Source organism: Moschus berezovskii, chromosome 24 (genome assembly GCF_049115385.1).
Source record: "Moschus berezovskii isolate FMDL1 chromosome 24, NW_MosBer_1.0, whole genome shotgun sequence".
Classification (NCBI taxonomy): domain Eukaryota; kingdom Metazoa; phylum Chordata; class Mammalia; order Artiodactyla; family Moschidae; genus Moschus; species Moschus berezovskii.
In genome coordinates, this window is record NC_142483.1 from 40,066,610 (window position 1) to 40,093,774 (window position 27,165).

At 47.7% G+C, this 27,165-nt stretch overlaps 1 protein-coding gene across 2 annotated transcripts; it reads left to right on the top strand.

The window, feature by feature from the left end:
* On the top strand, positions 1 to 26,055 carry EDEM1 (ER degradation enhancing alpha-mannosidase like protein 1). Of its 2 annotated transcripts, XM_055414366.2 has the most exons (12): positions 6 to 648; positions 6,045 to 6,117; positions 9,524 to 9,627; positions 10,810 to 10,981; positions 12,008 to 12,191; positions 13,539 to 13,713; positions 15,682 to 15,802; positions 16,267 to 16,437; positions 18,471 to 18,544; positions 19,404 to 19,500; positions 21,907 to 22,110; positions 24,393 to 26,055. In XM_055414366.2, the coding sequence occupies exons 1-12, from the start codon at positions 137 to 139 to the stop codon at positions 24,480 to 24,482; spliced, it is 1,977 nt and encodes a 658-aa protein (XP_055270341.2). In that variant the 5' UTR covers positions 6 to 136; the 3' UTR covers positions 24,483 to 26,055. The 2 variants fall into 2 exon arrangements, with proteins under 2 accessions (XP_055270342.2, XP_055270341.2); XM_055414367.2 differs by lacking the exons at positions 18,471 to 18,544; positions 24,393 to 26,055 and having other exon boundaries at positions 1 to 648; positions 21,907 to 22,045.
* Positions 26,056 to 27,165: the final 1,110 nt, after the last annotated feature.

The following is a 27,165-nucleotide window of genomic DNA, read 5'->3' on the forward strand; positions in this document are numbered from 1 at the left end:
GGGCCAGTTCCTGGTGCGTCACGAGGGAGTTCCTTAAAGGGGAAGTGAGCGGAGCTACGGGGCGGACGTGGGGTGCGGCGGTCGGCGGGGAAGGCCCCCCGCGTTTCAAAATAATGCCCGCGGCGCCCTCGCGACCATGCAATGGCGAGCGCTCGTCCTGGGGCTGGTCCTCCTTCGGCTTGGCCTCCACGGAGTGCTGTGGCTCGTCTTCGGGCTGGGGCCCAGCATGGGCTTCTACCAGCGCTTCCCGCTCAGCTTCGGCTTCCAGCGCCTGAGGGGTCCCGACGGCCCCGCGCCTCCCGCCTCGGGGCCCGCGGCCCGGCCCGGGGGGCTGTCGGGGCCGTCGTGGCTGCAGCCGCCGGCCCCCGCGGCGGCGGAGGGGAGGCGGCGGCGGGCTCCGCGGCGGCCCGGGCAGGGCGTGTGCGGCCCGGCCCACTGGGGCTACGTGCTGGGCGGCCGGGGCCGCGGCCGGGACGAGTATGAGAAGCGCTACAGCGGCGCCTTCCCACCGCAGCTGCGCGCCCAGATGCGCGACCTGGCGCGGGGCATGTTCGTGTTCGGCTACGACAACTACATGGCGCACGCCTTTCCTCAGGACGAGCTCAACCCCATCCACTGCCGCGGCCGAGGACCCGACCGCGGGGACCCGTGAGTAGCCCGCGCCGGCCCGACGCCCCGCACCGCGCGCCGGCACGCGCTTCCTTCCGTCCTCCCGGCGGCTGCAGCCTTAGGGCCTCCGGGTTCCCCCGGCGCTGCCCGGGTGTTCAGTGTCCCGGGGGCAGCGCCCGGCGCCTCGGCTCACCCGCTTTGAGGTCGGCCTGGGCCAGGGGTTGCGTGGATGGGGCGGTGGCTGTCTTCTGGCTTGATTCCCCTGGAATCTCTGAGTTACTGGACACCTGAGCCCTTTTACAGATGGGGAAACTGAGGCCCAGAGATCTGAAGGGACAGTGGTCCTACCGCGGAGTGGCTTGGGCTGTGGGCCGGGGATGGAGGGGTACGCTTAGACATCCATCTCCAACCCTTTCTCCAGGTGAACATCAAACTGAAACGCAGCTTCGAGACGAGCTCTTATCTCCCCGCTTCTGGCCAACTTACACTTAACTGTATAAAAATATAAAAATTCAGGAGTTGATCCTGAGAAGGGACTTTTAAAGCCATGCAGTGAGTTGTAGGTAGAACAGGGCTACAATCTTTCTCCTTTACTACAGGAGCTGCTCCTTAGGCTGAGGATGGTTAGGTGGAAGGGGGAGAGAGAGATGATTTAGGGTCCTGAAACTCAGAGTGACCTTCCTTGCCCCGTAGGGTCTGTCCCATAATCTCCCTCACTCTGGTGGCAGAGCTGTGAGGAAAGATCTGCCAGTCCTGCCCTTCTGTCAACTGTGTTTGCAGAGGCTGAGCTCAAGGGTCACCGCTGTTGACCTCAGAGTCCAAGAGGGCAGCACTCCCAGCTGAGGACCTCCTAGCTGGAGGGAACCGGTATGCCTTGACACTAACCCTGTTAGCCTGGATAGGTGACTGTCTTTCTGTGGGTCGCTCCCCTTGGGTGGGACTGGAGGAGTTGGGCTGCTGGTCTCTTTGGACATTTGAGCCTTGTGATTTCCTTCACCTGATGAGAAGCAGCCAAGTTCAGTCCTTAGGTCCTAAAAAGGAACCCATACACTGATGGGGATTGAAGAGTTTTAAAAATGGTTTGATCATCTACAGATTCTTGTTTTAAATTGCATTTGGAGAGAATGATTTTTCGTGAAGCCATGGGCACATCCCGGGTTAACCTAAAAGGACTGGGCCTTTCTAGAATTGTAGGAAACTGATGAGTTATTTTTTTCATGTTTCACTGTATCAGGCTTTATACACAGAAGTGTATTTTCTATCTCAGTTTTTTTTGGGAGAAAATTTTTAATTAGAAAATTAAAAAATCTTACTGGGCTTTTCCAGATTGGGGGAAATTGAGTTGTTTTGCTTAACTGACTTTCTTTGCTTCTTGATGACATATGCTGATGAGTAGTTTGGTTTGACTGTTTAGTGACAGTCTGGATAAGTTGGGGTCAGGTTGCTTTGAGACAGATAGCTATGTTGCTGTTGGAAAGATGGAGTTAGAAATATTGAAGGGATACCGTAATGAGATTTGTGCCCATAGGTTAATAATAAACCTTTTGGTTAGTCAGCCTTGGTGTCTTTGAGGAGATGAAAGAGCTCTGGGATTATGGCGGCCTTGAGTAGACGCTGGTCACTTGTAAAGTGAAAAGTTAATTTTTCTTCCTCCTTTTCCTTTAACATAGCTACTCTCAGACTTTAGTATCTTTGAGGAAACAGTAGGCTACATTTACATCTCTGAAATAAATAGCCGGTAATAAATATATTCCAGATATTTATTTTAAGCAGATGTATTCTTATAATTGTTGTCAAGTGAATTCTCATGATTCATGTAAAAAATAAAGTCACTTAACTATTGGAATAATATGTAAAAAGTACAGAAACAGAATACGAGTGCCAAACATACGTGTCTTTTCTTTTTAGTCACATTTACTTAAGGCTTAACTTGCCTGTCTTGTTTGACTGGAGATAGGGTGAGGAGTATTGACATGAAATAAATAAAACTGGAACACTTTAAAAATAGCAACTGTTTCTGTCCAGCTACAGATCACTATGCAAACTCAGTTCCTCTCACATCCCCAGTTTGGGTTGGAGGATCCAAATTCAGGTTCCTTCAAGTAAATCTGTATATTAAAAATTTGCAGACTCATGAACCAACAATGTTATTTCAGACCTTGGGTATGTGACCCTTTTTTGCTTTCTGCCCAACACTATTGCAATTCAAACAAGAAAGCAAATCAAACCAAACCTATACTGGCTCTCACATGGGCTGGTTCCTAGGCACCTCTCATTTAGGATGGCTCCTCCACATTCCTCTTCCTTCCTGAAATCCTGGCCTGTTCAGAATCAGGCTCAAGTCTTTTTTTCCATGACGTCATTGAACTGTTTGAAGATGACTGTCCTTGATCTACTCAGTTCTCCTTTTGGGTCCTTTCCTTGAAGCTGCTGTTCCACGTTTTAATATCGCATGACAGTTGAATAGTTATGAGTTCACCTTCCTTTCCCTTTGTCTTGTCTCCCCAGGTTATCAAATCCCTGGAACACAGGGACTGTTTGTTATATTACCTCTGTGCCTATTCAGCACCAGGTAGATTTCTGAACAGGTTAAGTATATGTGGGTTGTTTTTTTTTTTTAACACATACCTTTAATTTTGAACACACTGTGTGAGACATGGTTAGCTGTATCACCAGAAATTTTCTATGAAAGGCCAAAGTTCTCTCCATCTTCTCTGTTCTGGGTTGAGAAGAACCTTAAAAATTCAGAGTGGGATGAGGGTCATGAGTAGCCATACATGATGAATTAAGTGGGGTGCTGTCGTGGTTTGGCAGTCGCTTATGTGGAAAGATGAGCACTTTTGAGCCCAGCCCGTTACGGATTCTTGAGTACCCGTTCCTGTACCGGAAGTTTGAGTTCCTGGCCAGGCTGGATGGTGATCAAGAAGATCTCTACAGAACAGGTCTGGAGTCTCAACTGAAAAGTGGGCTGACCTGAATGGAATCATGATAGTTTGGTGCTGTTAGGCCAAGAGGCTTTTGTGATGTTTATTTTTTCCTTCCTTCCCCTCTCCATTTTTCTTTTTTTCTCTCTTGGCACATTTGAAGAGAGTGTGTATCAGTGATCTGGTGAAAAGAAAGTGAAAGTGAAAGTTACTGTCAGTGTCTGACTCTTTTCGACCCCATGGACTATATAGTCCATGGAATTCTCCAGGCCAGAATACTGGAGTAGGTAGCCTTTCCCTTCTCCAGGGGATCTTCTTAACCCAGGGATCGAACCCAGGTCTCCCGCATTGCAGGAGGATTCTTTACCACCTGAGCCACCAGGGAAGCCCTGATCTGGTAGAAAATAATTTAAAGGTGTTTTAGTGAACACCTTAGATCTTTTGAGTGGATTTGTCCGACTGAATGGAGAGAAGGAAGTACCAGTTATCACAAATACAGTTTTTCCTGTGACAGCTCTTGTACTGGTTCTTTGTCAGTGACTGCGAGGGTGTTCTGTTGAAAAGTATTTTAAACTTGAGTCCCTTTTAGCTCTGTCCTAAAAGGAAAAGCACAGTAAAACATGGGATGGAGTACAGGGCTCTAGACCAGTCACTCCTTCCAGGGGCTGGGGCAGGTGGAGAGGGTGACAAATGCCACAGAAGAGGGTATTGCTCGGGAAGGTGGTCACACGTGGTTCACCCAGCATCTAGCCTGGAGGCTAAGTGATGAGGGGCCCCATTTTCTGCTGAGATGGGTGGTTGGAGCCAGCTGTTTATTTCTGAACAGCAGAGCAAGGGAGGTAAATATTTAAGTCCAGGAGAATGATCTGGAGTTGGTTGAATTGAGGATCTCTCTGTCTCTTTGGCCTTCTCCTCCAGCTTTTGACACTTCCTATACCCTTTCTGGCTGGCACCGCCCTTGAAGTGCAGATTTGAACCCACAGCTCTTGTCTTGAGAGGACCTTTTACAATCGTGTACGTGTGTTTAGAAAGAATCAACACCTAGAAGCAGCAGGTGCAGTTTTTCAGCCATGCAGTATGCTGACTTCATGGCTGTGAGACACTGGTTCGCCCTGGTTCCTAGATAGCCCCTTCTAGATAGCCTGCTGCACAAAATGTAGTTTAAGTTTTGCCATATATTCTTTGCCCTAGACTAAGTGGCATAAGCAACATAAAACTAAGGTTCACGTAAGAGAAGATGTGAAGTGTTGGAGCTGTTTGCACCTGCGCCACACGGGGCCTGCGTCGCCCCAGCTAAGGCACATAGGAGGCCTCTGAGAGAGCAGAGCATGCATCTGGAACACAGAGATGCTGGCTGTCCCCAGGAGTGTGGGCCAGGACCCTTTAGAGACACCCACAGAGTAGGTAGCGTGGTCTGGGGATTGGATGGAAGATGTCATAATATCGGTGCGTCAGTTGCTGAAAATAAAACTAGGGCTTTTTCACTGTGGTCTTTCACACTCAGAACCTTTAAACAGTCATCCTGTTTCCCTGCTTACTTACATCTTTTTCATTTCTCTCCTCAGTATCAGATCTTTTCAAGCGTCTGCAGTTATTAGTACTTCCTGAGTCTGTGGGAATGGGATGGGAATAACTGAGCCCCCTAGAATATGTCAAACCGACTTGATGACTTTCAGTCTTTCTCCATCCCTACCTTCCCCAGATACATTATTGTCTTGGTGGTTTTTTTTAGCATTACAAAGAACTTGTCAGTTAAGCTCGCTGCGGTCCTGAAGTTGGCGTCTGAAGATGATTTCAGAATGGGCGATGGGTGTTGATTGTGGGGCAGGAGGTGTGTGGCAGAAGCGTTAACACAGCTCTTGATATGAGAAGCCCTGCCTTTGTTTCTGTTAAACTTCCATCCTGTTAAAACTGCTCAGGATCGATGGAGCTGCGGGGGGTAAGGGGGTGGGATTCTTTGGGTGAGATGATGTTAGTGAAACAGTGTAGAAAGCAGTTAGTTTATTCCCCACCCAAAGGACAGAGGAGTGAGATGGGGACCGTAGTTGAGGTATTTATTTGCTGCTTTAGGTGTGTAATCTGCCACAGTGTCTGATTTCTGTATTCAAGTTTTAGTTACAGGTCATGTGACAGGGCCTCTCCTTCTTCATTCCTAACGATTTCGAAATCAGAGCTTTTTGAAGCTAGACAGAGAGATCATCTGTGGCGGTAAAACTGGATCTCAGAGAGAGCAACGACTCTTGTTTTCCGTCTCCTTGCTTCCTGTTTCATGCTGTTTTTTTATCCTGTAGTATAAATGCATGCACCTCTGCTCTCCTGTGACACTGTAGAGGCTGTCCCTTGTGTGGCAGAAGGACCATTGCCCAACTGATCCATCCACAGTAGTCCCTGAATAAAAGCTTCAGCAATTTTAGTTTCTGATGAGTGTTTAGTTTTATTATCTTTTATTCCCCCTCTTTTATAAGTACCTAAAAGTACCTTTGTGTAATTTTCATTTCATTTCTTTTTCAGTTCAAATCTGAACATCAATGATGTGCTAGGGAATTATTCCCTTACTCTGGTTGATGCATTGGATACCCTTGCAGTAAGTGTTCGGCCTTATTTTTTTTTTTTGAAGTTAATTAAGATATTTTGGAGTTAATACCGTTGCTTCCCCCCAGGGATGAGAATTCCAGGAAATGTGATACTCAGAATGTGTTCATAGCCGTTGTTTATTTTAATGAGCTTAACACGGAGAGCAAGAAAAACACTGAAGGTAAAATGAGGGGAAATGTGATCCCCCTAAAAATGTGGAGAAGGCGATATGATTATTTTGGGGAAACCTATTTTTGTCCCAGTTTCCCACTGTTTTATTCCTTAAAGGAACCAGTTTACAGTTACTGGAGTTAAGATTTCTGAAGTGAAAGTCAAGATCTCCAGGGGATAAGATCCCCTGAAAGGTCCCACAGCTCCTGACTCCCTGAGAGCAGGTCCAAGCCCTGGTCCCGGCCTCTGCAAGAGACCCTCTGTGTGAACACTCTTATGTTCTTTGCTTTCTGAGTTTCGTGTGGACACTGCCCACTCCAGACTTGGGCTGCCAACTCGGAGACTGCCTTTACCTCCTCAGTTGAGGGAAACCCTCAGCTGGAGACCTCTGGACACATTCGCACATGGAAAACAGGCAGGCCTCGTGCACGGTTCTTATTACCAGGCTGCCCTGTGCACATGCTCTGCATCATGGGGAGGGCCTGGAATTCCAGCGGAATGTTAAAAAATTTCCTTATAAACCTGACTTTACTACCTCTTGGCTCTTCTTCATTGTTTCAGCACACTTTTACCATTAGAAAATTTTTACGTTAGCTGATTCCCAATCCTGCATTTTAACTGTCCTTAAAAGAGTTTAAAACTGTCAGGAATTAGAATTGGGTAATGCTAGCTAAGTTTGCCGGAGAAGGAAATGGCAACCCACTCCAGTATTATTGCCTAGAGAATCCCGTGGACAGGGGAGCCTGGTGGGTTGCTGTCCGTGGAGTCGCACAGAGTCGGACACGACTGAAGCGACTTGGCATGCATGCATGCATTGGAGAAGGAAATGGCAGCCCACTCCAGTATTCTTGCCTGGAGAATCCCAGGGACAGAGGGGCCTGGTGGGCTGCTGTCCATGGGGTCGCACAGAGTCGGACACGACTGAAGCGACTTAGCAGCAGCACCAGCAGCAGCTAAGTCTGCATTACAGCTGTCCTAGATCTTGGCTAGCAGCAGAATTACCAGAACTTGGGGAGCGCTTGAGCGGTCTTTGTGTGTTCTCCTGGGCTCACGGTCTGCAGGAAGTCCAGGGTTACATGCTGTCAGGCTGTAGTTGCACAGCAGTTTAGTTTCCCTTCTCAGTTTAATTTCTTCTTCTCAAAGGATGGCTGCTGCCTGTCAGGATCTACCGTCACTCATCAAAATGGGCCCATTCTAGTGTTGTTGTTGTTTAGTCCCTCAGTTCTGTCCAGCTCTTTGCGACCCTGTGGACTGTAGCCCGCCAGGCTCCTCTGTCCTTGGGGTTCTCCAGGCAAGAATTCTGCAGTGGGTTGCCATTTCCTTCTCCAGGGGATCTTCCCAACCCAGGGATCAAACCTGGCGTCTCCTGCTTTGGCAAGCAGATTCTTTACTGCTAAACCCACCAGGGAAGCCTCCCAGACTAGTGTGTTCACCCTAATTAGAGTTAACTCGTTGAAGATACCAGAGGCCGACTCAGCCTACAAGTATTGCTTTAAAAAAAAAGTTCCAAGACACACACACACAGATATATATATATTTATGAAAGGCCCCCTTTTCTCCCTGAGCCCTCTCTTTTGGTCCTGTTGTGTCTTTTTATCTCTCTGCCGTGCTTGTGGATTTCAGAGGCCTTGCCTCTGTTCGTCACTGCACTTGTCCACACCTCATGGTGTCTGATACATGGTGGGAGTACAAATAGGTGTTAAGAAAATGAATTTTGACAGATCTGACATTTCCCAACACAGATTCCAAGGATGTGCTCCCGCAAAGGAGAATTCTGGTCCCAAATGAACTTGAGAAACCCTCCCAGTCTGCCCACTCTTGGAAAGCCACAGTCCTCACCAGCCTTTTCAAGGCTGTGAGAAGTTCTGCAGTAAAGAAGCCTGTGTAATGCTTCTGTCCAACCCAGCTTTTCTTAAGTCTGAGTGAGCAATTGCAGAGCATCATTACTCTGTTCTGTAGCTTCTAAAATGGCAAATTACAATATGTCACTGAAACCTTCCTCCTCTGTTGCACGTGCTCTGAGCTCATATCAGCGTCTGCAGCTGCTAACAGATTTGGCTGCTGCTGTACATCTTTAGGGAAACAGACCCATTTCTGTGGTTTTCACGGTAGAAATATCCGGTCTTTGATGTACACTGCAGCCTTCTTTTTCAGATGTTACTTCTGTTGAGGTTTCCCTTTGCTTTTGCTGACATTTTAAACAAACTGTAACAGGTGTATTTGGGAAACACTCAGACAATAGCAGCCCGTTGTCCACTTGATGCAACTTGCAGCAGGATTGCATAATCGTGTTAAAAAACAAAATTAAAAGCCAGAAAAGAAACTACTTTCTCTGCATGGAACAGCAAAATAGCAATGAGGGGGAGAAAAAGGAAAAAAGATGCACTAGATCAATAAATACTAGGAGATAAAAAAATGCTTGAAAAAGTAGTGTCTGAATGACATCATTTGTTTTTTCTTTTTTTTTGGATGTGTCCTTATGTTGTCATTATAGTCCCAGGATGGTCATAAAATTTTGATCAACATGAAAACATTTCAGTTCTGGTTAATTTATCAAATTTTATGCTCAATTTGCACTTCACATAAGAGAGAGAAGCTTGGAATGATACCATATCCACAGACCCAAAATAGAAATCATAATTCTAGAATATTTTTTACAAAGGACGTAGGGCTGGTTACTTGCGTGTTGTGTTGGTTTTGAATGCCATTGGCCTTATGCTGTCCTCTCAAAGATAATACCACCATTTCTCAACGTGTTCAGACATCTGGGTAACAAGCAAGGAGTCAGTTTCCCAGATGTTTTAGTCTCCTGGGAGCCAAGCGCCCAAGCTGTTGAATTATTTGAGGAACAGAGAGAATATCATGTTTCTTATTTCTTTTATTTTGGGATTGGTTTTTCCTCATGTCAGGAACTTCAGAAATTGTAATGCCTGCCTTGCTAAGTAAGATCAGAGTGAAGCTGAGAGAGGATGGGGAGGGGTGATGAGGGCTGCTAATGATTTTATGTGGAGTTATTGTCAAAGTTTTGCCATCTGGAGATATGGTTCTTGAGTTTTGTGGAAATGGGCTTGCCATCTGTCCCAGAATGTATTCTAAGAGATAACTGGGCTTTTGTGTTTCTGCTCCCATGAGTGGCAAAACCACAGCACGTGCAGACATTCAGATGATGTGGCCCAGCTCCTGTGATCATGTAACCTCAGTGTCATTTCATGCCATCATAATGGCTTGTATTCCTCTTTTTAAAGATAATGGGAAATTCATCTGAGTTCCAGAAAGCAGTCAAGTTAGTGATCAACACCGTTTCCTTTGACAAAGATTCCACCGTCCAAGTCTTCGAGGCCACCATAAGGTAAAAGGATTGTCAGACAGACTGAAAGCTGCTCTTGTGTGTGTGAGTGAGGGGAATATCCCTGTGAGGGTTCATGGGCCACAGGGTCCAGCTAGGGAGTCCATGTAGACCTCGTGGGCTCAGTGTCCCCTTTTCATCTCTTTTGGATGGATCAAAACTGAAACAATTGCCATTTCAAAGTAATTCCATTTGGGGCTGAGTAGAAAGACACTTTAATGTAGATTTAAGATAGGTGTCCCTTTAAGAGAGTTTTTCATGATTTCACTTTAGGTCTGGTCTCATTTCCTTCACTGTGTCCTAGGAAAACCCCTGTGTATTTCTGAAGAAATCAGAGTTTCTCATCTCACCTACCACGTGCAGAAAACCACTGCTGACCATGTGGGTCACTTTGCTCCCTGTGTGTCTTTCTCCTTCCTTTCCTCCCTACCCCCCCTAACTTCCTCCATCTCTCCCTGTAATGTATTGACTTATGTTTTATATCTCACCTTTTTAGTTTGATGGACTGTGATGGCTTTCCTATTCCACTGAAACTTTGAAAATTGTATCACTACATAACATTCCAGATGTAGCATGTATTTAAAGTTCTGAAAAATGTCACAGTCTACTTCTGCTCATTGGAGGGGACATGAACTCATGGCTCCTGAGGGCTGGGGATGTAAGCGCGTGGTCCCCGCCTCTCGGTGGGTCGTTCTCTCCTCTTCTCTTCCTCTTCCCCTCCTTGCCTCTGCACCAGAAGTTGGAGAATTTCATGTTGTTTGGCAGCCAGAGCTATAAAAGTTTGTTGGTATTTGTTATGTTGCTCTTTTCTCTTTTCTTGTTTGGCAAAGTTTTCTCCCCCAAGTGAGAGAAACCAAGAGTAGTTTATTAGTACTAAAAAGTGATGCGATGAAGCTGCTGCCTTGTGATGAGATGATGGCGATGACCAAACAAGGTTATCACTAGAAGTGGATTATTCTCAGCAGACTCAGATGAACGGATCGCCTTCTCCCGTTCAGTAGTGTGCTTAGCTAGCAATTGATTGTTCCCTGTCAAGGGCCGGAAAGAATGTCAGGGGGTCAGTAAGTTTAGCCCCTCTGATTCAGGCAGTGCTAAGTCCATAGAGGATTTGAGCCTGCTGCTATCATTCTGAACCGGATTGTACCGCCAACATGATTATTATTCTTTTGTTCTTCCTGTCATTAGGGTCCTGGGGAGCCTTCTTTCTGCCCACAGAATAATAACCGACTCCAAGCAGCCCTTTGGCGACATGACGATTAAGGATTATGACAATGAGCTGTTGCACATGGCTCACGATCTGGCCGTGAGGCTCCTCCCTGCCTTTGAAAACACGAAGACTGGGATCCCCTACCCTCGGGTAGGTGGACGGTTTCCATAACTCAGCCCGCCTGAATGAACACTCTTTGTTGATGAATTTATTTGTGGGAAGGAGTGGGGCTGATGTGGGAGAGGAAGTCTGTGCCCTTGAGAGAATTTAGCCCTGAATATGATATACATAGGTTTTAACTCATTCACCATTTACTGAACACCTATTGTGTGCTGGGCACAGGATGTATCTGACTTATCCTTCCTCTTAAGGAAGTTACGTTCCTCTGCTCAGTCTTTTAACCCCTTTTACAGGTGGGCTTTGTATCCTATGCTACAACAAAACAGTGAGGGGAGTTTGTCTTCATTTCTGACCTGGGTCTGTTTCCCCAGACACCCTCACACGTATACCATAGGAGTTCAGTATATGTTGTTTTGAACATTTCACATGGATCTTTCAAATAAAGCCTGTACAGACCAGTAAGTTAGCTGCTGATTTAAATGCAAGATCTGGAAGAAGATTCTATCTTTGTGGCGTCTGATTTGCTGAGCCCAGAGCTCCTCTGGGAATTGAGTCAGCCTCTGGGTAACCAGTGGAGAACTGCCAGACCTCAGGAGCCTCCATGATGGAATAGGCTGTCACGTTCTCGCTGGGTGCCCTTTCTCTCCCAGCCTGAGATTTGTTAATGTTTGCTGAGCAGGACTGGCTTCATAACAGTTCACTTAAAATTTCTGCATGATTCCACAGCTTGCCTTTGTCCCCCATGCCAAAGCCTGGTGCTGCATAACCATGAAGAGAGCCTGGAAATCTGCTGAAAAGAGGCATATTAGTGAATAGCATTGTTGTGATTCCCCAAGACTGGCTCTTATGAATAACCCAGGGCTCTGGTGTTCGTATCATCGTTTGTGTCTTAAACTCGTTCCCATGTTTGTCTCGGATGTAGAGCAGGAGGCAGGGGCTGACTCAGCCTGCAGTAAGCTTGGTTCCTTAGTGGAGTGTGGTCGCTGTGACTTGGCCTCCTAGCCACGCGAGTTCCTTGACTGTTGCCACAAATCCTTTGTCTCTTCCTATCCCCAGGTGAATCTAAAGACAGGTGTTCCTCCTGACAGCAATAATGAGACGTGCACGGCTGGTGCCGGTTCCCTCCTGGTGGAATTTGGGATTCTAAGCCGACTGCTGGGGGATTCCACGTTTGAGTGGGTGGCCAGGCGAGCCGTGAAAGCCCTTTGGAGCTTGCGGAGCAGCGACACGGGATTGTTAGGTGCGGGGACCCTGTCAGGTCTTGGTGCCGAGAGCATCACCCCCTTTCCTTTCCTCTTCTCTGGGGCCCTCCCTCCTCTCCACTCCTTTTTCCTTGTGCCATGGAACCTGAAAATTGACAACTCAGAGACGGGGGGCCCTCAGTGTTTCTCCACATGACTTTTCTCTTAGAGGAAGGCTGGAAGGCTTGATGGCATGGAATCATGCTTTTCCTGTCTGAGGGCTCCTTTCCGATTTGAATCCCTTGGCATATTCCACTTGAAAATAATTGTTAATGGGAATGCTATAAAAAGAGCTGCCTCGGAGGCAAATGATGTTGCTTCAGTATGAGGTCCCAAATATAGTAATTTAGAGTTAACTGGTAGAGTGACTTTCTTCTTTAAAGAAATCTCTCCATGTGATAGTAGGTTGAAAGCCAGATTAAACCAGTATTAGAGTTTTCTTTTTTTCCTCCAGAATTTTGGTCAAGACATTATTAAAAAATTATTTGAAACATATTGAAAAATTCAGTTTCCTATTGAAGTAGGAAAAATGGTCATGAATAATGAACCCCTATGAACTCATTATTTATCTTCAATAATTGTTAGTATTTTACTAGCTCAAGATATTATCTTAAAATAGGTTGTTGCCTCTTACAACTGTCTTTTTTTTTTAAGTAATTAATTTGTTTTTTATTGGAGGCAAATTATTTTACAATATTATATTGGTTGGTTTTGCCATACATTGACATGAATTCGCCCTGGGTTTACATAAGTTCCCCCTCCTGAACCCCCTTCCCACCTCCCTCCTCCCTTTATCCTCCCTCTGGGTCATCCCCGCACGCCAGCCCCGAGTATCCTATAACATGCATCGACCCTGAACTAGTGATTCGTTTCACATATGACAACTATAACTGTCTTATTTTGAGAAATATTTTCTTCTTGTCACTGGGAGGGAACTGGATTGGGAGTCCTGGAGCCTAGAGTGTCATTACAAAAGTACTGTAATGACAGTACTTTTAAAAACGATCTTCGATTATTCCTTAGTTTCTCACAAATTTGTTGTATTTAAAAACAGGAAAAATAAAGTAGTCACCCCATTTGTAACCCAGTGTCACCCCAAACTGTTAACTTTAAAATTTTCCATAAGCCCTCTCAGCCTGTCACATGAAACTTTTGTCTGCAGCACTTTTAAATTCTAATATAGACATTTTCAGGCTTCCTTACATTTGTCAAATCATGCAAGAGGCCTCATACTCTTGCCTCCTCTTTCCTGTGCGGGATGAAGGTACTGAGCAGCCATGGGGCTGAAGTAGGAGGCCTCCTGTCCCTCAGCCCTGGGTCCTGACGAGCGCCACTTCTTTTCACAGGCAACGTTGTGAACATTCAGACGGGCCACTGGGTCGGCAAGCAGAGTGGCTTGGGTGCCGGACTGGACTCCTTCTATGAATACCTCTTGAAATCTTACATTCTCTTTGGAGAAAAAGAAGACCTAGAGATGTTTAATGCTGCATATCAGAGTATTCAGAACTACTTAAGAAGAGGGTGCGTCTCCTCTCCATCTGTCTTCTTGTTCCGTTGAGCACGTAGAATGTGTCGTGAAGTACTCGTATTCTTCTCCACGCAATGCGCAGTCTCTGGTCTCCATCCTCATTTTACTGCCTCCGAGTTGTTTGCTGCTCATTTGGGGATGAGGCGGTATATTGGCTATTTACGGCTGTATGACAAATTACCCTGAAACCTAGTGACGTAACCAGCGAGTGTTCTCTCTCCGATTCTCACGAGGTCGCCCACAAGCTCTTGGTGGGGGCTGCAGCCATGTCATGGCTCGGGCCAGGCTGGAGGGTTCCCACCCAAGCTTCATTCAGTTGCTCCCTGGCTGTGGCCGGAGTTCTCAGTTCATTGCCACATGGACCTCTCCACAGGCAGCTCATGGCAGCCGGCTGCCCCAGAATGAGTGACCTGAGAGAGACAGAAAGAGAACCTCCAGAAACCACCCTGTGCTTTCACACCCTAATCTGGGAATGACAACCAGCACGTCTGCTGGACTGTTGGTCACACAGACCAAGGCTGATGCAGTGTGTGAGGGACAGCGCAAAGGTGTGACAGCCCAGAGGTGGGGTCACGGGGGGCTCCTTGGGGAATGGCTGCCACAAGGAGTGACACATCCCTGGGTTTCTCAGGCTTTAACTGCACACAGAGCTGTCTTGTAGCACAGTTGTTTTGGTTTACTTTCCAGAGAAGTTAGGTTCGGTCTTTGTACTTGATGAGAGGAAGCACAGTTACCACATTTTTTTCCCCTCTATGTTTGTTTTCTTAGTAATTATTTTTTATTTTCCTTTTTAAAATTAATTTTTATTGGAGTATAGTTGGTTTACAGTGTCGCATTAGCTTTCATTATACAGCAAAATGGTGTATTTGTTAAAAACAATACTGTTTGCTGCTTGTCATTTGCGCGTTCAGGATGGCAGAGAAGTGCCATTTGAAGCTGCAGCAGCTCCTGCCCTATGCCTCCTCTCTCTTCCTGGGTCTTCCCCTGTGCACTTGGTGTCTATTAAGTGGCCAGTGCAAGTGACAGCTACTGCTTGGTAGGATTTTCTCGGACACATTTCCACCCTAGCTGTTGTAGGAACATGCAAGTGCTGTGTTTAGGTAAGAGGCTGTTTGGCCAGAGTACAGTCCTTTTCGCTTTTTAAAGCCCCTACAATTTACTAAATCGAGTGGTAATCCCTGAGCTCCTTGCTCTGACGTGCTCCTCCAGGCCCAAGCCCCATGGTGTGGGATTCTATTAGAGGTGAGACTCTTGTGCAGAAAGAACTAGTCTTCCCCACTCAGGTCAAAACTAACTCACTCTGTATACCAAATTGAAAGTGAAAGATGCTCAGTCGTGTCCGACTTTGCATCCCCATGGACTATACAATCCATGGAATTCTCCAGGCCAGAATACTGGAGTGGGTAGCCTTTCCCTTCTCCAGGGGATCTTCCCAACCCAGGGATTGAACCCAGGTCTCCCACATTGCAGGCAGATTCTTTACTAGCTGAGCCACAAGGGAAGCCCAAGAATACTGGAGTGGGTAGCCTAATCCCTTCTCCAGTGGATCTTCATGCCTGAGGAATTGAACAGGGGTCTCCTGCATTGTAGGCAGATTCTTTACCAATTGAGCTATGAGGGAAGCCCTGTACGGAAATGCTTTTGCATTGGCTGGAAAATATACCAAATTATGTGGAAATATGACTCAAACCTGCATGTCAAAGTGCTTTCTGCAAAGTGCAGTGACAAGTCAATGTATTAAGGTGGCCAAGTTCAGAACTTTTGTCTTACAGTAGGTGTCATCTCTTGCTAGAGTACTGTATTGACAGGGAGAGGCGGTCTGTCTCCAAAGGTTTAAAGAATGTGTTGGGAGCAAAGGTTGATGTTGATTCCACTGAAGTGAAGCTGCCGGGGGCTGATGGAGGAATAGGGCTAGCACTGTGTCTCTTCCTTCTCTCTGACCATTCTGCTTGGCTCCTCAGTCGGGAAGCCTGTAATGAGGGAGAAGGGGACCCACCCCTCTACGTCAACGTGAACATGTTCAGCGGGCAGCTCATGAACACGTGGATCGACTCTCTGCAGGCCTTCTTCCCCGGACTGCAGGTATTTCACAATTCCGTTTGCTCAGTGAAGGAAGCCTTTGGAAAGGGTTCCCCCCCTCTTTTCTTTTTATGGTTCCAGAACGTTCTCTGGCTCCTTCAGATTTGGGCAGTTCATGGCACAGTATGTGTCCATTATTCTCTTTGAAAATTACTCCGCACTGAATCAGCGCAAAGCCATGCCTGAAAAGTACAGGGTGTACAACTTCTGGATGGTCCATTTCTCAGTTGTTGATGCTTTGCTCATGAGGAGTTAGCCTCTTGTCCTCTGCAGTCCTCAGGGCTGTGGCGCTGATGGCCAGATGGGGGTGGTGTCTGTCCCACAGGCAGCTTTTGGGTTGGGTTTGTCTCCAGCTATGCTTGTGGATCAGATAGCCAGTGGGTGGAGGGGGAGCCCGGGGCCGGTGTGTCACGTCCTGCCACTGTGAGAACCCTGTCCTAGCCTGGGGCCCCGCATCTTTCCCGCAGGTTCTGATGGGAGACGTGGAGGACGCCATCTGCCTGCACGCCTTCTACTACGCCATCTGGAAGCGCTACGGGGCCCTCCCCGAGAGGTACAACTGGCAGCTGCAGGCCCCTGACGTGCTCTTCTACCCGCTGAGGCCCGAGCTGGTGGAGTCCACGTATCTTCTCTACCAGGTACTGCCGGCGAGACCTGGAGCAGCTGGCTCACAGGGAGTGCGTGCTGACAGGTGGAGAACCAAGCTGCTTCACAGTGACTGTGGGGTGGCTGCCAGCCCAGAGCCTGGTGAGCGCGGAGCGCCAGCTGTGGTTCGCAGGACAGGGAAGGCGTCCGCGGTCACATACACATGTGACCCACACTCTGCAAAGCTGGCTCATATCTGCACTCCAGGACTTGTTTCTCCCATCCTTAAAACAGTCAAGAGGCAGATTTGGTCCTCACTGTTTTCCAAATATATTGGACCAAAGAACTCTCCTGGGGGGACGCATTTCTGTCCTCAGGTACTGTGGAACCCTGAGCTGTGTAAATTATTCAGACGAACAAAGTCTCTTTGTTAGCTAGACAGGGAATTACCTGGGATTCCTCTGAATACCTATTTTTGTTTAATCCTTTAAAAAAAAAAACCAGTCTGTCTCTTTTGTGAAATTACTTGAGTGCCAGAGGAAATGTCACTTTAACTGTGAAGAGTCTTCTCCCCCACAGTTTAAGGCAGATGTTTATTCCTCTGCGCACGCCGTGCATATATACACACCGAGAGTTGCCAGCCATTCGCAGATGCAGCCCCAGAGCTGCTCGCTTTCTGAGAAGCTGGCCCTCTGTGCGCTCAGCAGCTGTATAATGACGTGTGTCGTGGGCAGGCCCTTGCAAGGAGATCTTATGAGCTCTGCCAGCAGGATTAGTGCTGTGGTTTATTTTTATTTTTTCATTTTGACTGCACTGGGTCTTCCTTGTGGTGCGTGGGCTTCTCTCGTTGCAGAGCCCAGACTCCAGAGTGTGCAGGCTCAGTGCTTGTGGCATGTGGACTTCGTTACCCCATGGCATGTGGGATCTTAGTTCCCTGACCCAGGATCAGACCCCTGTCCCCTGCGTTGGAAGGCGGATTCTTAACTACTGGACCACCGAAGAATTGCCTGTGTTGTAGTTTAGACTTATTCAATAATTTTTTTTTTTTTTTTGAAAAAACACCAAATCCTTGACACTTGGTTCTAAAAGCGGGAGAAATCCTGTGCAGCTGGTAATTGACCTCCCAGGTAGAGAGACCTCATGAGTTGTAGGTCACCTGTCAGAGGAGGAGCCAGCCTGTGACTCTGCCTCCCTAAACTCAGGGCTGAGTCAGGCCACTCACGCTCCGGGGGTGACACGCGAGCACCATCTGACGCCTCCCCTTAAGCTGAGGTCTGTTGCCCTTGGGTTTAGGCTCTTGGCTTTCCTCTTTAGGAACAGTTTAGGCACTGTTTCTTTCCTCTTGTAGCTTCTTCCTCATATTGCCTGTTTTCTTAGAAGCCAAAGAAATCTTCGGCTTTACTGCCTTGCCCTCTGAGGCCTCTCCCTGCACTCTCCTAATCCAGAGACAGTGACTTTGTGGTCGTTTGCTTCTACTGCTGCTGCGGGGTTGGCACTGGGAATGGATTGTAGATGATCCCCAACTTTTAAACTAGTTTTGGGAGGAAAGTCTAGTCCTCCCAGAGAATTTTTCTTCCCCTCACAAAACCATCTATAAGCCTGTGACAGAGGAGGCAGCAGCCCCGGGTCTGCGTTCTGGGGGCGATTTAGAGAACGGAGTGTGGAGGCCCCTGCAGATGCTTCAGAAATCTTGTCCCCAGGCAATTCTTCCCAGCACTGTGTGTGGAATGGAGGCAAAGTCCTGTTTTCCTGTGCTCGCGGCTGACGTTTCTGAAGTATTCTGAGGCAACACAGAAACTGGATTTGTCCTTACATGCAGGACTGTCATGATGGGGATCAGGAGAGCCAAAGGCAGATAAGATCTGCCCTGGAAGCAGGCCTTCTTGCCATCCCCAGCCCTACATTCAAGTTAAGCAGATTGGAGGTGCACTTTGACCAGAATTCACAGGTTACCTTAGTGCTTTAATGTTCGAGACCCTGCAGGATGACATGACCGCGCCTCCTCGGGAAGGTGCTGCAGGCAGCAGTGTGGGGATGGCGTGTCTCCCAGGCCCCGCTGGATCACATTCTCTCCTGTTCTCTCTAGGCAACCAAGAACCCCTTCTACCTCCATGTAGGAATGGACATTCTGCAGAGTCTGGAAAAGTACACAAAAGTCAAGTCAGTTTCCTAAGTTCCTTCCTTTTCCTGTTGACCACTTTTATTTTGAGTTGTTCTGGGGTAATAATATTCTATTTTGTGTTTTACTTTTTTAGAACAGACCCTTAATGGTAATTTTGCAGGGAGATTCCGTACTTTTTGTGTAGTAGAACCTGCCCGTTATAGTGTGAATCAAAAAAATTTTTTTCACCTTTATTCCTGTAGAGTTCCAGCAGACTCTATGGGCTCTTTTTAAGTAACTTATTTCCCTGTTATACAAATAATACATATACTGAAAAGTTTAGGGAGTATAGAAAATATAGAGGTAGAATATTATCACTGTGATCTTCATGTGCAGAGATAACTACCATTAGCACTTAAGTATAGAGTCTTACACTCTTTTTTATACATTTATGTATGTCTGTAATGTGTGTATATATGTATAAAAACTAAATTTAGTGACCTGCTTTTCTTAACCTAGTAATAATATAAATATTTTCTTACAAAATACTGTTTTAGACCATCCAAATGAGAAGTCAGTCTACAAGTATTGGGACATGAAATGTAAATCAGTCCTTTAGAATTTGTTGCCAGTCATTTTTCTTGGTGTCTTGTCACGCCTTTGGCAAACACTCTCCGCCACCCTTGTACCCCTTTCCTGACCATTCACCTGATGATTTGGTTGCCAGACCACTTTTTAATGAATTTGCAGACAGTCAGTTGAGGCTAAAAAAAAGGTAGCCTTTAAACCCACCCTATTTTGTTTTCCCCTGTGGCATTTGATCATTTGGTTATTCTGTTAATAGATTGCTTCTGCCTCTTAAATGAACGAGCAGCTGGGAGGGAGCCCTGTGGGACTGACGGGACGATTGTCTCATAGGTGTGGCTACGCTACGCTGCATCATGTCATCGACAAGTCCAAGGAGGACCGGATGGAGAGCTTCTTCCTCAGCGAGACCTGTAAATACCTGTACCTGGTACGTGTGCTGTGAGATTGACCCAGAGTGTTTCGTTCTGCTGAAAGCAAGTGTGCCTTTTTTTTTTTATAATGGGAGGATAATTGCTTTACAATATTGTGTTGGTTTCTGCTGTACAACAACATGAATAAGCCATAAGTATACATATGTCCCCTCCCTCTGGAATCTCCCACCTCCCCACCCCCATCCCACTCCTGTAGGTCATCACAGAGCATATCCCTGTGTTATACAGCAAGCAAGCCTGTCTTTTGCCTTCCATCTAACATACATGAGTAGGCACTGCTCCATGTTGGGCATCTTGCTGGCCCAGGGGTACCACCCTGTCAGAACAAAAGCACGTTGCTGTGTCCTCTGTGGTTCCTGACCTCATGGAGGAAGTACCGCCAAGGACACACACATACACGGAGACCTAGCTTCACACAGTGTGTGGAGTGCAGGCAGCAGTTCCTAGAGGACCCTTGTGAGCCTGGGGGTCGGAAGGCTTCTCTGAGGAAAAGAGCAGGATCTCAGATCTCATTTTCCCTGACACGTGTGCTCTCGTGAGACCCACAGCTCGGCCAGCTCTCTGTCCAGACACACATGCTCCCCTGTTTGGGTAGAAACTGAACTTTTGGATCCAGAAGAAACCTTTGGGATCATCTGGTCGGTGTTCATCCTTCCCTTTGGGATCTGCCATCTCTGGAGGGAGGTCAGGGGACTTGCTGGGGTTCCAGGGGTGGTGACGCGGCAGAGCCGAGGCTTGAGCACCAGTCCTGACTCCTTGTCCAGTGCTCTTTCCACTCAGCTACTCAGCCATGGACGTGTGAGGCATTTGCACCAGGGCATGAGGCTGCTTTCCTCCTCTCAAGGCTCCAAAGGTCGGGACTTAACTGGTAGGGAAACAGCGTGGGGAATTTAGGCCAAGATCCGGAGATAGCCATCAGTGGTGATAGGTTTGCTATATCTAGTTCAGTGGTTCCCAAGCCCAGGGGCAGCTGGATTGGAGTCACCCTGTTAAGATTAGAGCCATGTTGAGTTGGAAGCTTCAGAAGCAGGCACAGGAGTCTGTCATTCTGCCAGGTGGCTCAGATGGTTCTTCCAGACATCCTGTCCTGCAGCCTTGGCATCTGGGATGTTCATGGGGCAAATCCTGGAGCGAATGATTGGAGGAGACCCCCAGGGTGTTTGAAGGGAAAGAACTCGGTCCGGTCGGGGGGGAAGGGGAGAACCTGGACTGGCCCTGTTCTTCTCCTTCGAGCTGTGTAAACACAGACCAGCCCTGCTGAGTGTTTTCTTTCCCATTTGTAAAATACTTGAGATTCCTGTAAGGTTTTTCCCATCTTGAAGAGATCTGTTTCTACATTTTGCCTCGTTTGTCATTTTTGCACACCTGCCTTCTCCCACTCTGACCTGTCCCTACTCAGCTAGGTTTTCTTTCTAGATGCCCTCGCTGCACCCGTCTTCACCCCCACGTCCATTGCTGAAGGAAGGGACTGCCTTGGGTGCCTTGTTCCCACAGAACCCATGTAGGAATGTGTGTCAGGGCCAGACCCTGGGGATCCAGTGAAGAATAAGCCATGTACCTCCTTCTCTCTGGAGTTTTTACAGTTTAGGGCTGAGGTGGGGGTCAGTTCCTGAATCCCAGCACTCGAGCTCTCAGGGGAGCAGGGCAAGGAGCATCATCTGGGGCCTATACAGACTAGTGTCACTGTGGGCTTAGCCCTGGGCTTTCTAACTTCTAGGTCTAGATGTGGTCAGGAAATTTCAGGCATCTCAACTTAAACATGACTGGTGACTCTGCCCCACGGGCTTCCCAGGTGCTTCTCAGTTCAATTCAGTTCAGTCGCTCAGTCGTGTCCGACTCTTTGCGACCCCATGAATCACAGCACGCCAGGCCTCCCTGTCCATCACCAACTCCCGGAGTTCACTCAAACTCACGTCCATCGAGTCGGTGATGCCATCCAGCCATCTCATTCTCTGTCGTCCCCTTCTCCTCCTGCCCCCAATCCTTCCCAGCATCAGACTCTTTTCCAGTGAGTCAACTTGTCGCATGAGGTGGCCAAAGTATTGGATTTTCAGCTTCAGCATCAGTCCTGGTAAAGAATCTGCCTGCCAACGCAGGAGACGTAAGAGACGCGGATTTGATCCCTGAGTCAGGAGGATCTCCGGGAGGAGGGCATGGCAACCTACTCCATGGAAAATTCTATGGACTTGGCTGGAAAATTCTATGGACAGAGGAGCGGGGCTGGCTCCCAGTCATAGGGTTGGAAAGAATCAGACCGACTGAAGCCACTTAGCATGCACACTTCACAGCCTGGGTTGGTCTGAGAGCTTAGCAAATTCTTATCTCTAAGTAGTCTGGATGCACCCCTATGAATTAGTTCCAAACATGCTACAATTATATCTGTTTTTTTTTCCCCCCACTAGCTCTTTGATGAGGAGAACCCAGTTCACAAATCTGGAACCAGATACATGTTTACAACTGAGGGACACATTATATCTGTGGATGAACATCTCCGGGAGTCACCCTGGAAGGAGTTCTTCTCTGAAGAGGGAGGGCCGGACCAAATGGGAAAGTCTGGGCACAGGCCTAAACCTCAGGAGCTGAACATCATCAACTCCAGCTCCAATGTAAGTTGCTGTCTCCAAGGGTGATTTGTCCGTGGAGGAAGAGAAAACACTCTTCATCATGTTGTCATCCAGGGGTCCTGAGAGAATATTCCTGGCACCCACAGCTTGGGTAATTTGAGAAGAGTTTCAGCAAGGGGCTGTTTCCGTAGGTGCCTTCAGGGTGTAAGGACACCGTGGGGGCAGTCGCCCGTCAATGCTTCAGGCTGAGGGGCCAGTGGACAGGGTGGTCATGGGAACCTTGATGCAGAGAAGCGTGTGCTGGGGGCGGCCTCTGGGCAGGAGCCTCTGCTTTGGGCGGGCTTCTGTGACTGTGTGGGAAGGGGGCTGGCAAAGTGAACACAGCACTTCAAATCTGCTGGAGCTTCTCGTGGGCCAGTCCTGCCAGGAGCCCGAGGGCCAGGGAGCCTGTGCATAGCATCCCTCGTGTCAGGACGTCCCTGGAGATCCAGTGGTTAAGACTCTGCTTTCCCAATGCAGGGGGTGCATGCTTGATCAGCTGTCAGGGAACTAAGATCCCACATGCCATGTGATGTAGCCAAAAAATTTTAAAAGTGTGAGATGTATCTGGCCTCATTTAAAGGGGGAGCTCAACTGGGCATGCCTGGACTATCCCCGAGAGCACTGAGGAAGGTTTGGAAACAAATCCTCGAGTCTTTCCTTTTAACCAAAGGTAGTTGGGTTGGTTTGAGCCCAGCAGGATGGTCTGCATGTGGGCGCTGCATCCAGTGATAGAGCAAACCTCATGATCTCACAGTGCATTGTATGCCAGCTCCCTTCTCAGGAATAGCCTCGGCTGCCAAGAGTCCTGCCACTTCCCCCCAGGCTACCTGGGTTAGGGCATGCCCTATCATCCCGGACTGTACTTTTTCCTTTCGTGTCTCAATGAAAGTCTCAGAGCAGTCTCTGAACTAAATCAACAGGCCAGAGCAGAGCAGAGTCCTTGAAATTTCCATTAGGCCATGGAGTATAGATTAAATGAATAGAATACAACTGAGAAGGAAGGGGAAGGGCAGAAGGAAAAGTAACCATCAGGAGTCAGCATTTGTAGAGTTCACATGTGCTGAGCACCAATCTAAGTGCTGAAATTAAGTATGTGAAATTCTCATAGCAGCCCCTGGGTGGGTAGGTAGTCAGTGTGTCCGTTTCATAGATGGAAACAGTGAGACACTGAGAGGTTCAGGTCACACGATGGAACCCAGAGTTGGACTGGAGGAGCTGCTCACCTCACAGAGCAGATCCCACTGTGCCTGGCGCGGGATGTGGGCCAGTCACTGTGGTTCTCAGGGTCCAGCGTGGATGGAGATCTGCTCCCCTTCAGTGCCCATCAGTAGGGGGCTGTGTGAAGTGCTGCTGGGACATGGAAGATGGAGAAATTAGCCTGCTGGCAAGACAAGGAGGGCTTCACTCAGGAGCTTGCTTCTCAGTTCCCGCTGGAATGGTGAGGGGGAGGCTCCAGAGGACAGGCAGAAGGTACAGCTCCTACAAAAAGCAGGAGCTGGCAGGGAGGGTGGGGACCACCTGAAGGACCTGTCAGTCTTTATCTTGCAGAGATGAGGCCTTGGGCAAGCGAGTTCCAGTAAGAGCATCAGGGAAGAGTTTCTCTGAGGAGGGGCATGAATGTATGTGGAAACTGCTTCCACACAACACATTTGGTTCTCAAACTTAGGTCCCCTCTGAGAGAGAGGCGGAAGAGTGCTTAGCACTCTTAAGCATGTAAACTCAGAAAAGCAACAGTTTTCAAATAGCCAAAGTTCTTTTTCTTTTTGCAGTTCTGGGTTGATTAAACACCCAAGGGATACAGCTTTTAGTCTGAATCATCTGTACTTGGATTCATGTATGTCTTTATTTTTTTGGCCATACCTTGCAGCATGTGGGATCTTAGTTTCCCGAGCTGGGATCGAACCTGTGCCCCCTACAGTGGAAGCTGGAGTCCTAACCTCCAGGGAAGTCCCTGGGTGCATGTCTTTAGTTTCCCTGGGTCTCTACATCTTCATTTGTAAATTACATCATTGGTCCTAAACTGGAGGGACCTGTGCTCCTCAAAGGACATCGGGCAGTGTCGGGGGGACATTGTTTGTCACAGCTGGGGGTTAGGGGTGAGGGGCATGTACATGGAGAGGCCCAGGGATGCTGTTAACCATCGTGCGGTGCCCAGGATAGGCCCAAAGAGTCCTCATTGCCAGGATGAGAAACCTCAGGGGAGGTCATCTGGTTCCCCCTTCTGAGGGATTAACACAGGGTTTTAACTCATTCAAATGGTACTTCATTGATTTTCTTTCCAGTGCAATCGGGTTCCTGATGAGAGGCGGTATGCCCTGCCCCTAAAGAGCATCTACATGCGACAGATTGACCAGATGGTTGGCTTGATTTAATCTGCCCTCCCCCATGTGGTCTCATCTGAAACCAGACCCCAAACAGCTGAACCCCGGGCCAGGCCGAGACCCAGTCCGCAGTGGAGGAGTACGGAAGTCTGGCCATCCACGATGGTGTAGGAATTTCTTTCCAGCTCCCAGCCCACGTCTGGTCGATCCTTGCACACTTTAGCGTTTCTCTTCTGTTCAATAAAATGCCCTGTTTGTCTTAAGGATGTGCTTTGCAGTGGAAAGGTACACAGAAGTTGGCCTCTTATGAAGTGCACTGTGGACAGGCTGTCTTTGGCTGGATCCTCAGAGCTTCCTACTCCGGGGTCTGTAGAGTCCAGTCTCCTTTGCCTGTGCTCATGTGACTGCAGCCTGACTACCTCTCCACCGGAGGCTTGTGAATGAATTTCTGTGTAACAGGTCCTGCGGCTCCCCTGACCGCTCTGTTTATTGTATTTTGTTATCTCTCTCTGGATCACTGGGCTCCTTTCCAGTCACTTGGGGAAAAATCCAGTTATGCATCTGTGCCCCGTGTGATTGTCACAGTGACAAGATTATCTGCTCACAAAGGGAGCCGAATTCTAACAGGCTGTCTCTTAGGTGGTCACATCACCGTTTAAGAGCTTAGCAGGTAGGTCTTCCAGGTGGTGGGCTCTGTTTCTCATGAGCTTACCTGAGGTTCTCCCACAGTTTCAGAAACAGGTGCCTTTTAGGGAGAGGAAAATACCTGTGATCATCTGAGTCTTATATCTACCGAGGATTCTCAGTTCTGACCGTGTTTGGGTTGGGATTGTTTTGTTTTTGTTTCCTGTGTCTAGTGCCAATTAGCCAAGTCAGGGAGAAAGAAACGACCAGATGAGTTCCTGGCATCCTTGAGCCGTTTCTTTGTGTAATATAGGCTTTCGATTAGTGCCTTATATTTTTGTTCGGGCCACTGGATGTCACAGCTGCTGCTATGGTTTTAGCAGGCTTGTTTCGTATTGCTCCATGGTGAGACCACAGTGAAGGGATGGGATGGGGTATCAGATAGGTAGATTCTGAAAACTTCTTGGCCCGTCCTTGCCTTTCAGCCTGCTATTTTAAGCAAACGTATATACGAAGGAAGTCATGCTAAAGCGCCTCTTTTCTTTGTAGTCATATTTCCTTAGCGAGAATGGACTATGTCTCTTTGAACTTGTGCAGAGTGCTCAGAGAAAGCAGAGGTGGGCTGAACCCTGAGCTTGGCTTCCCTATAGCGTCAGAGGTTGAAATGAGTCTCCGCAGAGAGGGTAGGAAGTCTCTTCAAACCCTCCAACTTCACCTGTCCTGTGTGGTGCCCCCGTTACTGCTGGCACACTTCAAATGATTTTATTTTAGTCTTTTTAAAGCTAGAGGAGAGTGCTGCATAAGCCATTGCATTTCCTGTCAGAAGAGAGGAGTTTTATTCTTCTTGAAAACTTGTGTTACGATTTTTTTTTAAATGGATATATAATTCAGTTCTTTGAGATTTCTAGAAAAGGGATTTTCAGTAATAAATGTCACAGTAATAAATGCCTGTCTTTTTAACATTTACTGTGCAAATTGTTTTAAAGAAAAAAAAAACACATCAAATGCTTCTTATTTTACATTTTTTCTTCATTTTAGAAGCATTCTGTTTATCAACACTGTCTCATCTACTGAATAGAAAATTTTCTTTGAGAATATCCTATATATTTTCAGTGTTTTCATTGCTTCATTGAAACCAAAATATCCCATTTTAAATACACATGCACAAGTGTCCCTGTACCTTTTCTCCATGTAAACCAAGGTGGGACTATCAGTGAGCCTCTTGGGAGAATGGGGCACCTCAGGGAAGAAAGTGGGCCCTCCGTGATCACGCTGTTGTGTGATCACACCCCCACGACCCCCTCCTGTGGGCTCAGGCATCCCATTGCCCCTCCCACTCTGGACCAGGGGCCAGGGCCTGAGTGTTGCAGAAGCACCTCAGGGCTACAGGTTGATGGAAGACATGTTCCCTCTCAGCTTTCAGGCCCTGGACTTGTACTGGTTGTGAGTCTGAGGGTGAGGGGCTCATTCTCACCCTGGTTGCCAAGCTTTAGATTACCATCAGTGACTAGATGCCGGAATGCCGTCTCTTGCTAGTTATAAGAGAAGGTTCTCTGCGCCACATTCAAATCTTGCTTTCTTTTTGAAGATCAGAATGTTGACAACTGGGATGTATCCTGCAGGGTTTTTGCTTTGCCTTCTATTCTGTGTTGAAAGAGATCACGGAGGGGAGGGCTGAGGAGAGGAGTGTCAGGGGAAGTCCCCTGCTTTGTGACTTGCCCTGGGAACGCCCTGATCCCAAGCATTCCATGGTTTGGAACAGCCCGAACCATCCTTGCATTCCCATGTGCAGCTAGTGTCTAAAGACTCCGCTTTAGTTGACTCAGTGAAAATGGTTTTGCCAAATCTTTGTGGGAAACTACCTTACAGCTGCCTTTGTGGGTTGAGTTGAAATCTACCCCCACAGAGTTCTAAATCGTTCCAGGGCAGGCTTCGTGGGTTGAGATGGTATAACTGAGGGATTCCGTTTCCTGGAGGAGGAGGAGGTGATGAGGGAAGTGTTTGCTAGCTCTCTGATTGTCCTGGCCTGGGTGAAAATCAGCTTCCAGGTTCAATTCTGTGCTTCAGAGCTTCTGCATCCCCAGGTTCTGAGGCTGTCCTGGGTCACAGG

Coding starts and splice junctions, on each gene's coding strand:
- EDEM1 (XM_055414366.2), top strand. CDS start 137: ATGCAATGGCGAGCGCTCGTCCTGGGGCTGGTCCTCCTTCGGCTTGGC. Junction 10,982..12,007: donor CTGGGATCCCCTACCCTCGG/GTAGGTGGACGG, acceptor TCCTATCCCCAG/GTGAATCTAAAGACAGGTGT. Junction 19,501..21,906: donor CCTGTAAATACCTGTACCTG/GTACGTGTGCTG, acceptor TCCCCCCACTAG/CTCTTTGATGAGGAGAACCC.